Below are 13,245 nucleotides of genomic sequence, written 5' to 3'. Positions count from 1 at the left end.
GAGCAGCAAGTACTCTTTACTGCTGAGCTATTTCTTCAACCCTGAAGTAACATTTTACATCAAAGGAGACAGGACAGTTCTTCAAGGTAAATACTTCTCCACTATGAGATATTACCTCTCCACATGAGGCACTACTGGGAGATGGAAGAACGTTTGACAAGCAGGGCCAATGGGTAGTTTCCCATCAGAAGGGACTAAGAATATTGGTGTCTTCTTCTTTGTTGCTTTGAAACTATTACGAGGTGAGTAGAGTGCTCCACCGGAGCCAAATAATGCTTTAACTTTAGCTTTCCCTCCACGGAGAGACAACAGATCAGTGATGGTCCTTACAGAAGTGGGGGCAGGTATGAAGAATGACTGTTACTACCACTTCTGTAGACATAATCAGGGTTCTATGCTGCAGGATATTTGATCACACTGTGAACCCCGAAATAGTGTTATTGACCGGAAAAACCTGTTTCTAATTGTAGTGTGTCTCAGTCCTAGCAAACACCTATAATCTAAGACATGATTGAACAAGGTCAACCATAGGTCAAGAGGCAGAGCAAGCAACCAGTTGACAGAAAATGATCATAGGGAAAAAAAACAGAGAGTAAGAGGAAGTCAGGGGGACAGATCGAGCTACACAGGAAGTAGAAGGGACGGACACTGAGTTTGAGGGGTTTGTTTTGAGACATCATAGAGAAGGAGGCTTCCTTTTGCTTTTGGGACATCAGCTGAGGAGGAAGGTAACTGGGTGCTTTCTCTGCCTCTCTGAGATAACAAACTTTCACCCCAGCATCTGTTTCCCAGAGTCTTTATTGGTAAAATCAAAAGATTGAGATTTTGTTAAAAACAACAGTTCTATGTTTGGAAATGTATCCAATATGACTTGGTAAGTAGGGCACTTAAACAATTTAGATATAGAAAAAGGATACTGTACTACCAATGTACATTAGAAATTATTTTGATTATCATATAGCATAAAAACTTATGAAATCAAACATGAAAATATTTATATTTATATATTGTAATATATAATAAATATAAATATATTATAAATATTCTTAAATATAAATATTCTTAAAAAATAAAATGCATGACTCAGTGTTCATTAGTGCAATGACACTACATATTTCTCAAAACACCTTATGATTTGGCTATTCGCAAAACAAACCCAGAAAGACTCTACTGAAGTCAGAAATTTCATATAAATTAAGCTGACTTTAATTATCAAATTTTTAAACTAAAAACAATTTATTCTAGTTAAATAAGAAGTGGACATATTATTCAAAACCATAATTGCTATCCCTAACAGATGTTCAACAAGCAGTAAAGCAGTCAATGGTAACTTACAAGTCTTGTTTTAAATACTTGAAGAGATCTTTTTAGATCTCTTTAATTTTTTTTCTTTTTCAAGACAGAGTTTCTCTGTGTAGCCTTGGCTTTCCTGGACTCACTTTGTAGACCAGGCTGGCCTTGAACTCACAGAGCTCTTCCTGCCTCTTCCTCTCAGAGTGACGGTGTGTACCATCATGCCTGACTTAGATTTTCTTCCAATGAAATTATATTACATTGGACTAACTTTAACAGTAAGTTTTAGTATAAGCAAGCAGAAGCCTAACATAAAAGGAGAAACAGACTGAAGACCTGACTGGTCACAGACACTGATTAACCTCTAATGAGGTTTTCCAACACAGCTCTCCAAGCCTCTCTGGGGTGAGCTGGGGGGGTGAGCAGGGTACTAGAGGTGGAAAGCTGAGCCTTGAGAATATCAGGCAAGTATTCTGCCCCCGAGCTACGTCCCCATACGATACCTCTCTGGTTTTCGGTGCTACCAATTCATAAATCATTTTTTGTTCAAATCAATTCTGTTCAAGGTTTTTTCTTCCAGTAACATACAGAGCACACAACAGAAAATTGCACAATAGCTCATTATACATTGTGAGCTTTGATGTGTATTTGAATTTTTATATGAAATGTGTAAATAAGACATATGGGATTTTAAATCTAAAGTTGAGTTATAAGAGTATCAAACAAATATAAACCTCTCTTGGAAAATACAACCTGAAATAGATTTTAAAAAGCACACATCTAAAGTTTAGCCAGGGAGGCAGTTGGTGCCTTGCTCAGCCATCATCAGAGAGACACTCTCCTGCAACAGATGGAAACAAATACAGAGACCCACAGCCAGACAATGAATAGAAAGTAAGAGACCTTAGAACACTCAGCCCTAACAGGACGACTCCATCAAATCCCTCTCCTGGGGGCTCAGGAAACCTCTCAGAAGAGAAGGGAGAAAGAGGGCAAGAGCCAGAAGGGATGGAAGATACACACAAAACCAGGCCTTCTAAACGACAGGACCAAAGCACATATGAACTCACAGAGAAAGGAGCACGCACAGGGCCCGCACGGGTCTGCACCAGATGGGGTCTGAGAGCTGAAAGTAGACACGTATCCCCATCCCTAACCCAGGAGCTATCTCCAATTGATAGCTACTTGCAAATGACAATTTCGTTTTCTCCAAGGGAGTCTCACTAGGGAAACAAGCTACTCTTAAGGGCAGGCTGCATGTCCCGCAGTAGATGCCAACAGAAAATCAACTCAACAACTTCAGCGGAAGGCCCTTGACTCACAATGTAATGTCTGGGCTCTTACTTTTATTTTTTTAATTTATTTTTATCTATTTTATTTATATCTATATTTTTATTACTTTTACCCTAGAGCTCCTTTGTGTATATATTATAGCTTCCAATTTAGTGCCTTTATAGGATTCCTGAGTGAGTGTGTAAACAAGTAGGTCTGTCTCTTGTGTCTTCTCTTGGGCGCTTTTCCTTTTGTTTGTTTTGTCCAACTGCAATGTGTTAGTTTTTGTTTTACCTTATTATATTTTATTTTATTATAATCCCAGAGAAGAAGCGTATTTCTTTCTTTCTTTCTTTCTTTAATTTTTTTCCTTTTTTGTTTTTTCACAACAGGTTCTCAATATACAGTCCTGGCTGTCCCGAAACTCACAATGTAGACCAGGATGGCCTCAAATTCACAGAGAGCTGTCTGCGTCTGTCTCCCACCCTGGGATCAAGGCATGGCTTGTTTGTTTTCTAATGAGAGAGAGGGGCTAGATCTTGATGGGATTGGAGGTGGGAAGGAGGAAGAGGGAGGGGAAACCATAAGCAGGATACATAATGTGAGAAGAGAAAATATATTTTCAGTAAGAGGAAGAGGAAAAAAGAAAAAGCACACACCTAAATAAATAAGTTTTAAAGACACTAATGACACTTACCTTCAACAGAGACCAAACACAATCAATATGTCCGTAAAAAATGCTTCTGTGCAATGCTGTCCAGCCCGACTCCTTGTCTTTCACCAGCAAATCCCCTCCTTTCTCAATAAGCCAATCTAATACTCCTTTCTTCCCACAGGAGGAAGCCAGGTGCAGGGCGCTCCTGCCAAAGGCATCCTTGACAGTTGCAGCATTGTAACAGTGGCTGGAGAGGAAGGCCTTCACCTGGTTCTCACTCCCCTTAGTTACCACAGAAAGGACATCCAAAGCATGCCTCAGGGATCTGCATTTTGATGTGCAGTCAGGGGTGGCGGAATCCATCCTAATGCTTTTATATTGCTTACTCTTTCACAACAGTCACTTAAGCAAATTTTAAAAATGAAAAAGCCAGGACACAAAGATACTATTCAGGAAGAATTATTGAGAAAAGATGACCCTTTGGGGGTTATAATTTAAACAGTCACAGCGATTATATAAAACTATATATCTTTGTATAATCTTTTGGCACTTAAATCAAAATTTTATAAATAGGTCTATAAAGTTCATATCAAATACAAGTTCTTCATTGAAAATAAAAATCCCAGTTTATAAATTATTCCTGAAGCCAAGCACCAAGGGGGAGTGAGGAGGGGAACTCCCCCTCCACACTGTTGGAGCTTCTCAAATATCCATAATTGCAAGGGTGACCTGTAGGGAGACAAAGTAAAAGAAAAATTACAAATCTAACTCTCTTGAAGTACTTGACAGTATAAGTAACTCCACATTGAAATATCCTTAAGTCATTAAAAAAAAAGAAAGAAAGAAAGAAAAGAAAAAGCTTTCAACTTTTCACATTGGCCTCTTCCCTTCCACATTCTTCTGGATTTTTACTCTCCAGAAGCTCTGTCTCCAGAAGCTCTGTCTCCAGAAGCTCTGTCTCCAGAAGCTATGTCTCCAGAAGCTATAAACACATTCAAATCTTCAGGAGAATCCTCTCCCAAATGGCCACCACCTAAAACTACCTCATAACCATTAGCACAACAATTAACAGTTAACCCATTGCAGCACGGTAGGCAACATCTCTCCTCACCTTGTTACAGGGAAATAATTAAACTAAAGGATATCAGAACAACTAGACAGGAAAGCAACTGGAAAGGAATAATTTTTTTACACTCTATACCTATATTAATATAAATTCTAAATGGCTCAGAGACAAAGATAAAAAATGAAGCCGTGAAAAACATAAGAGGGTTTTCTTTTATGATCGCCACGTACAAAAAGTGTCACCTGAACTCTCAAAGTATAAAATAATGATGAGAGTCAATATAACTCTGAAAGTTATAGAAAAATTTTAAAGATAAAAGAAGGGAAAGCTTTCCCTAATACACAGTGTGTAAACCTTTCCTTTATCATCTGATCTTTGGGAACTAAAAAAAGCAGTTAGAAGACTCTTTAGAGACGGGCATGACTCAACTGTGTGTACAGTGAAAACTCGGAGATATATAGATAGATAGATATATATATATATATATATATATATGTTATTCCCACACCCACTTGGACCACAATGTAGTAGAAGTTAGCATCTAACTAGCTTTCTGATACTGACTATTATGCCTCCCTTTTCTGAAATGAGAGCAATGCACTATTTGACCTGCACTTCTCTCTGACTCCAGGCCTGTTTCTGAAAACCTATAGAGTTTTTAACTGAGTACAGGCCCACAAAAGCAAACAAACAAAAATCAAAAACCTCACCCACTTCAAAATGTCAATTTGAACCTGAAAGAAAAGAATAAAAAAAAAATCTATGGCACTTAACTGGCACAAAGAAAAGGAACCTCAAGTTGTTTAAAATGTTAAAACTAAAAACACAACATATAGCAAAATTGTCAAATCATTCATTTTACTCTTTCAAGGCCTAAAACTCACACCACTCTTGCTTTTCCTGATCATGATGGGCTGGATGTTAAACAGCCTTTTATGCTTGAAATACACAATTCAGTTATATTCAGAACTCTAAAGTAAGGTAATATTCAAGGCTTCTGGCTTGGCTGATGGGGTAAGAAAAAAAAATGGCGGGTGGGGTGGTAAATACTTTGGAAATCAGGGAGGGGAGGATACATAATTATACTGGTTTGAATGAGAATGGTCCCTTAGGTTCATATTTTTGAATACTTGGTCCCCAGTTGGTGGAAACATTTTGGGAGAAGTCTATGAGATATGGCCTTGGAGAAAACACGCCAGTGGGAGCCAGCTTTAAAGTTTCAAGACTCTATTCTCTCTCTCTCTCTCTCTCTCTCTCTCTCTCTCTCTCTCTCTCTCTCTCTCTCTCTCTCTCTCTCTCTCCCTCCCTCCCCTCCCCTCCCCTCCCCTCCCCTCCCCTCCCCTCCCCTCTCCTCTCCTCTCTGCTGTTCCTGCCATGGTGCTTTAGCTCTGCCATGACCATGAACTCTAACCTTCTGAAGCCACAGCCCCACATAAGCTCTTTCTTTTACAAGTTGTGTTGGTCTTCCAGCAGTAAAAGACAAAACAAAACAACAACAACAACAAAACTAACACAGAAGCCTAAACCAAGCAACAGATAAGTTACAAATAAAACTTTGCCTTATATATGACAGATACTGAGAGGCCAGGTTAAGTAAGTCTAGCAACAGGCTTCAGTTTCCATTAGTTCAGAGCAGCCCTGGGCCTGCTTCTTCCATTCTTCAGAGGTAGGTTCAGCAGTCCCTGAAAATGCTGCAAAGAGTGGGCAGCCAACCAGAGACAGCCATAACCTGGCCAGAGAAAAATAAATTTAAAAATGATTTTTACTGCTGGTATAATTGGTTAAGAAAGATATACTGCCGACCTACAAATCTTCTGCCTCATGATAAACTCATGACCTGGCCAGAGCAGCCCTGTGTTTACTCAGTTTGCCAGGCTTTCTAGTTTAAATGATTACTTAACCCCTTTTTGGAATTTAAATGCTTGTAAAAAGAGGCAGGGAGCTCACCAGGGGTTGCCACCCTGACTGAGTGGCGATCCCAACAAGGTAATGATTACTTACACCACCCCCTTAGGAATTCCCCTAAGCCTTTAAGAAGAGCCTACAAGCTCACCTGGGGTCGCCATCATGTCTGAATGGTGACCCCCAACATGTTGGTCCTACAGAATAAACATTCTTTGTTGTTTGCATACTATTTGAGTCTAGGGTCTTTTCTTCAGCATGTTCTGGACACTAACAGTAAGAAACGCTGGAGAGAAACTGAGCAAAATATAGCTGCTAGCTTAGCTACTGTCAACGGTTCAACCCCAGCTACTGCTCCACCAGCCCAGGTCGGCATTGAGTCCTGAACAATGGTTCACATGCCTTACAATCACCCATAGTTAATCACCTGCTCCCCTAATGCCTGATATATCCAATCCCTTAAAAAAAATTAAAATGTTAAACAGCTTTATCTAGTAATAGAGAAATGTAATGTACAGTCTTACCCAACTATGACCCCTGTGAATTACAACAACCACCTTGACAATGCATGCTCCCTGTTGTAATAGTATCACAAATGTCACAGAGTAAACACATTCTGATTGGACTACAGGCTTGCTCCATAAGACAGAACTCACATTTAGCACCATTAAGAGGCCAAAGTGGTTGGATAGGTCACAGGCCCCAGCAGACAACTCTGCTAATGAGCACAGCATTTAACCACTTCTAAGGACTTTTCATTTTAACCACAGATCCCTGCATCTCTCAGCCCTTGATGGCTATTTAACACAGAGACCCACACCAGGTCAGCCTGCAGACTAAGAGACTGTGGACATCTGTGTCACACCCTATCCTCCCAAGGCTCAGGGATCACTGTGGAAACACATGCTGGCGCATTAAGTGTTCCAAGTGGGTGTTTTGAGGTTTTGTTGGTTTTTGTTTTGTTTTGTCTTTTAAAGAGCACACTAAAGAGGAGGGGTAGGAAGGAATATTTTTGGTAAATGAGTCAGAAACCATCAATACTATATTAGGGCCCTTTCTACTTCAAACACTTCTCATCCCCATCAATACTATATTAGGTATATATATCAAACACTTCTCATCCAAATCTTTAAAAGGCTACTTCTCAGTGCTTATAAGCATAGTGCCTACCGTCTTTTGCACTTTCATGGAGGCATGTATGTTCAGAGCTTTATCTAAATTAACTGGGTCTCCATTCAACTCCATTATTGCCTCTAAAAATATGACTCCCTTCACCTTATCATGAGGAAGCAAGAAGCTTATCTAAAAATGTCATTCCATGAGAAGAGTCCTCTAGATGCCACCAGTCAATCAACTGGCTCTTTCAAAACAGGAATGTCAATAGGAGATAATGCCAGTGTAGTCAAGAAAGACTGTCATTTGAGGTCATAAGAACGTCAGCTCTCCATTCCTCCATTTTTTCCTTTGTGAACTAGTGACAATAACCTCCCTTGAACACACACACACACATACACACACACACACACACACACACACACACACACGTCTTGCCCACATGTAAGGACTTTAAGCTCCTTACAGTAAGGCAGAGGGAAGACTTCTATACTTCATAATTTTCACAATCAGTAACCAAAACACCTCCCCTGTATACTTGTATCTGTACTAATTTAAATGCTATAAGTCACAGATTATGAGTCATAATGAAAGAGAAGGTCTAATAATCCCTAAAAAAACATTTTTAATGAGCACTTATTAGGGCATTTAGTAACTTAGCACTACTAATATGGCATTTTAATGTTTTTCTCAAATATTCCCTGTGTAAAGGGCCTAGACACTTAAGTTTCATGCAATACTTGTCTCATTTTCATAAAAGAAAATTTCCCCAAAATTTAAGGAGTAAGTGCACCTCTGGATGAGGCAAAGAATTATCCCCCTGTAATACGAAAATCGTGTGTGTCATTGGAAGTAACAAATCATACTGACATCTTTTAGCAGGTGTGCTCATTCGGTCTAGAACTGTATAATGCAGAAACACCTTGAAAGTCAAAAATGAAATAAAATCATTACACATGTGACTAAAGTTTTGCAAAAAAAAAATTTTTTTTTAGAAAACAGGTTTTTAAAAAAGTCCTATCCTCACGTTTGGTCAAGTAGGTCTCTAAAACAATAAAAACAAATGAAAGTAACTCAACAGAGAAGTAAGGAACTGGGCAAAACTGCTTGTGAATTTGCATTTAGCCACACATTGGGGGGAGGGGCCAGGGGTGGCAGGCAACCTTCACGCTTTCAATATTTCGGACGATCTTCTACTTCAAATGTCCTACTTAGTGGTAAAAGCAAACAGGTGCTACTCAACTTCCGATGCTTGAAAAATATCCCCTCTGGCGAACACAACTCAAGTTTTATGACGACGTTAGATAACAGAATCAAAGATGGCTTATGTCTGGGTTGGCCATTTCCCCCCCCCCCCGAACTAAAATTATTCCCTTGCAACCCGATAGCTACGAACAAAAGGCCCCCTCTACCCTGTCCCTGCAGAACAGACCCCAGCCCCACTCCACACAGCAGCAAACGTCCACTTAAGACCTGCTTCTTCTGCCAACTCAGCAAGGCCCACGAGAACTCAAAAACTCTGCAAACTCCACCAAGGGTTTAAGGGAGTCAGGACGCCTCTAGGAAAGGGCTCCGGGGGGGAAGTGACACCGGACAACTCTCGGAACTAAAATTGCAACGTCGCTGGAGGGCGTGTCGGGCAGCCTGGCGACGTAGTACTTCTTCGAGGGGACAAGGCCATTCATTAGCTGGAAGGGGCGGCGGGGCTTGCGCTCCTAGGCCACCCCCGCCCGTGCCACGCGGCAGCGACAGCCCAGCAGCTTCCCCTCCCGCGAGTCCCCTCCCCGCGCCCTGCTGTCCCCGCGGGGCTGGCAGGACGCCGTCGCCCCTGCTCTCACCAGTCGCTAGATGAAGATGCGCCGGCGGTCTCCGCGGAGAAGGCGCCTGGCCGCGCGGGGACTCATTCTCAGTGAAGGCGACCGGGGACAACGAAAGGAGCCAGGAGCCGGGATGGCCCGAGTCACCTCCGGTGGCGGCAGCAGAGACAGCTGCGACTGCCGGTGCCGGGACCGGGTTTGGGGGGGGGGGGGGAAACCTGGGATAGCGCGGGAGGGACTCGGGAATAAGATGGGCGCTGATTGGCTGCAGTTCCCGTATGCCCCACAGTGATTGGTCGGGACCGGACCATAAGCCCTAGCGTGGCGTGGCCTTTCCCTAGAGTCCCAGAGAAGCTTGACCCTGCCGGCCTTGGAGAGGTAGACCCTGGCTGCCGCCCTAGGCTCAGATCCAGCAGTGTCCCCTCTTGGTCCTAGGTGTCATCCTAGTAGATCTGTCTCCTCTCCGCAGGTGAAGACTCGGAAGGGAGGTTAAGGACGGGATGGAAGAAACAAGGACCTGGCTGGTCTCCACACAGTAGAAACATAGGCACCTTAGAAAAGTTGCCTCCCGGATCCCTAGTAGCGGGGTAACTGGAAAACCAGAAGTACCCTCTCCCCAAGACTGAGCCCTGTTGCTCTGTGCCCCTCCCCCGCGCCCCTGTTGTACCCGGATTGTCTGAGTGTCACTCCTTTAGTCAGAAGGCACCATAGCTTTTGCAGATCGCCTCTGTGCGACCAGCTGCTAACTTGGGTCACATTGACTCCACTTGTTCCTGACTTGGGCCTTGCAGTAGCTTTTCTCCCTTGAACTCTAAAACTGAAGGCCGTTTTAAAAGTTGGAAACTGTTAGGGAGGAAAGCAAGCCAATGATCTGTCCAGAGTGGGAAACACACTGCTGCTGAAGTCTGATATTGAGGCGCCTTAGGAAACATGTATTTAGGGAGAAGTAGCATGACTCAGAGAAAAACAGCACGAGGAGGCCGGAGTTAGGTGACCCTCTGCCCCCTGTTTGTGTTACTATATGAGCCATTAGCTCTCTAATCTATTAAACGGAGTTAAAAGCAATATCTTCTTATTCTGGTTCAGCCTGATTGCCCGTTTTGTAGACTTTGTAGGAAGGTAAGTTGCTAGATCAAAATAAAAGAGAAATGAAAACTTGAGTCCCAGCTCTCCGCCTCTTCCAGTATAAAGACTTTCTTTCATTTCCTACTTCCTACTTTGACGTGTAACAAAAACCACTCTGTAGTGTATAAACAATGACTTGAAAAGAAGCTATATATGATAACCCATTGACGAACAAAGAAGCTCAGTGATCCAGGAGCTAGCGAGGTAAATAAATGTGTTGACCTGAATTCACATCTTTTATCTGTCTCTTCCTTGTATCTGGGTAAGTCACTTAGGTTTTTCTGAAGCCCTGATTTCCTCATCTGCAAAGTGGGAACAAAATGGCATTTTGCTGTAACAAAAATGTATTGACAGACATAGGATACTATACCACGTAGAGTTTAGCGGGGTGCCAAGCACACAGTAACACTTCACAAAACAGTATACATAAAGCATGCCCTTAGCTGAGTTGTTCTAAGTATTCATCCATCTGAAGTTGCCATATCCCAAACCCTTGTAGACACTAGGGGTACAAAATGTTCATATAGGCATAATTGTATACACAAGAATTAATTGCAGCTTTAACAGATGTGTGAAAGGTTATACTGCAGGTTTCGCCCTGACTTCCCAAAGAAATGGCAAGCTAGGTAAGAAGTAGAAGATAACTAGATGAAGTAGAAGAAAAAAAAAAGGAAAAGAAAAGAAAGAACATAATCATGTCAAGGAATGCCTTTCAGGTAGGGGACAGAAGTGGTCCTGCAAGAAGTAAAGGAAATAATGTTAGAATACCTCTTACAAAGTAAAAATTATGTTGCCACATTTGTCATGGTGCTGACTGAGTTGAGAGATACTCTGATTTAACGTTATTGTCCATGGCACAAAAGCATGCATTTCATATTTTTATTGTTGTTGGTTTTTTGTTTTTTGAGACAGGGTTTCTCTGTGTATCCTTGGCTATCCTGGACTCACTTTGTTGACCAGGCTGGCCTCAAACTCGCAGAAATCTGCCTGCCACTGCCTCCCTGGGTGCTGGGATTACAGGTGTGTGCCACCGTGCCTGGTTCATGAGTTTGATAGTTTTATATACTGTTGAACCTAAAAGCAGTGCTCATTGGTGGTACTACATGCTTGGCAATATTTGTAAGTCATTATATTTTCAAGCTTTTTTTTTCTTTTTTTCCTCTTCATGCCTTTGCCTAAAAATTTTATGCACTTTTTTCATCTCTGAGTAATCTTTTCCTTTTTGATCTTCCTTTCTGCTTTCTGTGTTGCTCCCCTCTTCCTTTCTAGTATTCCTTTAGTAATATTTGAGACTTTATCTCCTTAGTTGTAAAACCTTGTTTTCTGTTTTTATTTCCCTTCTTCTGTTTATCTAATTTTATTTTTGAGCCTTCTCATTAGTGAGGAATTCTTTTCCTTTTTTCTCTTGTTAACTGCTTGTTCATCTTCTTTCCTTCTATAATCTTCTCCACTCCTTTTTCAGTTTTCTGAGTCTTGACTCCTTTATCTATTACAATATTAACCATGCGTAACTGTTTATCTCATACCTGACCCCACATTAGTTTTGCCACCTTCTATTTTATGTCATTGATGACTACTGAGACTTAGTTGTTTTTTTGGTGTATCTTTATATTGCCCAGTTTGATGTTGATGCTGTTACAATAGTTTATCTGTTCCTCTCTGAGTGGTACTGGGTAGTAAGCACTCAAGAGAAGAATTCTCAATAAGAACGTACTCAAATACAGCTAAAATCCAATGAAAAGATGTAAAAAACTATAACACAAACACACTAGAAATGTGAAAAGTGCAGCAGCATAACTATCTTAAGAATTTCCCGTGAGGGATGTACCCTGGAAATCTTCACTTACCAGGAGATTAGGATAGGTGCAGGGACCTCCTATTGGGACTTTAGGTGAGAAAAGTACAGGAGAATGAGGAAATAAAATGATCCAGAGGGTCCTGGAAACCTACAAGAGCATTATGAAGGTCAGATCTGGACCCAGGGGCGTCTGCTCAAGCTAATGCACCAACCAAAGACAATACATGCAGTAAACACTGAACCCCTACTCAGATCTAGCCAAGGGACAGGAAATTATCCACAGTAGTGTGGAGAGCTGGGACAGACTCTGACATGAACTCTGGTGCCCGATATCTTACTACTTCCCCTTGGCGGGGAGGCCTGGTAGCACTCAGAGAAAGAACAGGAAGGCTACCAAGATGAGACTTGATAGGCTGTGAACCATATGGTGGGGGAGGAGGTCACCTTCTGTCACAGACCTAGGGGATGGGAATAGGTTGAAAGAGGGGAGAGGAAAGAACAGGAGGATACAAGCAAGGGAATAAAAATTTAGATTTAATCTAAATAAATTAATTTTAAAAAAAGAATCTCCTGTGAGACTGATTCCTTGACTACTGAATCCAAAGATATTGAAATAGGTACAATGTCAGCTTAAGGTATTGAAAGTTTACTAGTCAAGCCTATCAGTGAACATAAAGAGGGTTCAAACAAGCAGATGAATTCCATCTAGGACCTAGAAAAGAAAGTAAGGAGCACAGGGAGTGGGGAGAAAGTTCAGCAAAAGGGATAAGAAAGAAATTTGGATTAAAAATAGAAGAAAGAAGTGTTGAAGAATAATTCTCACCAATAAGCTTAACCAAGCAGAAGAAAGGAATCAGAGATTGAGGACAAGGTGGAGGATATATTACATTTGAATGTCAATAAAGCAAAAATAAATAAGCATGACCACAACATTCAAGGGCTGTGGAATATAATCAAGAGACCAATCCTAAACCAGAAGGAGGAACTGACAGAAAAATTAAGGATCTAGAAAAATCACTGTAACTATAGAAGAGAGTTTCCCAATTCTAGAGAAAGAAACGGACTCTGGAACACAAGAATTATTTAGAACCCTGAGTAGATGTGACCAGAGAAGAACTTCTTCATGACATGTTATAGTCATTCATGTTGAAAACATAAAGAAAAGAAACAATAATAACAACCATAAGAGATAAACTCTAAATCA

The 13,245-nt window shown here is 41.2% G+C and overlaps 1 protein-coding gene across 2 annotated transcripts in view; it reads right to left on the bottom strand.

Annotated features, from left to right (window-relative positions):
* Positions 1-9,321, bottom strand: part of IBTK (inhibitor of Bruton tyrosine kinase) — a 63,891-nt gene extending 54,570 nt beyond the window's left edge. For both annotated transcript variants that reach the window (XM_084752089.1, XM_084752090.1), the window contains exons 1-2: positions 9,140-9,321; positions 3,263-3,949 (exon numbers count right to left, since the gene is read on the bottom strand). In XM_084752089.1, the coding sequence (XP_084608215.1) occupies positions 3,263-3,583 (321 nt within the window). In that variant the 5' untranslated portion in view covers positions 3,584-3,949; positions 9,140-9,321. The remainder of the gene's footprint in view (positions 1-3,262; positions 3,950-9,139) is intronic.
* Between the last annotated feature and the right edge of the window lie 3,924 nt (positions 9,322-13,245).

Source organism: Acomys minous (genome assembly GCF_964271855.1).
Source record: "Acomys minous genome assembly, chromosome: 13".
Classification (NCBI taxonomy): domain Eukaryota; kingdom Metazoa; phylum Chordata; class Mammalia; order Rodentia; family Muridae; genus Acomys; species Acomys minous.
This window is presented reverse-complemented; position numbering and strand designations above follow the sequence as displayed.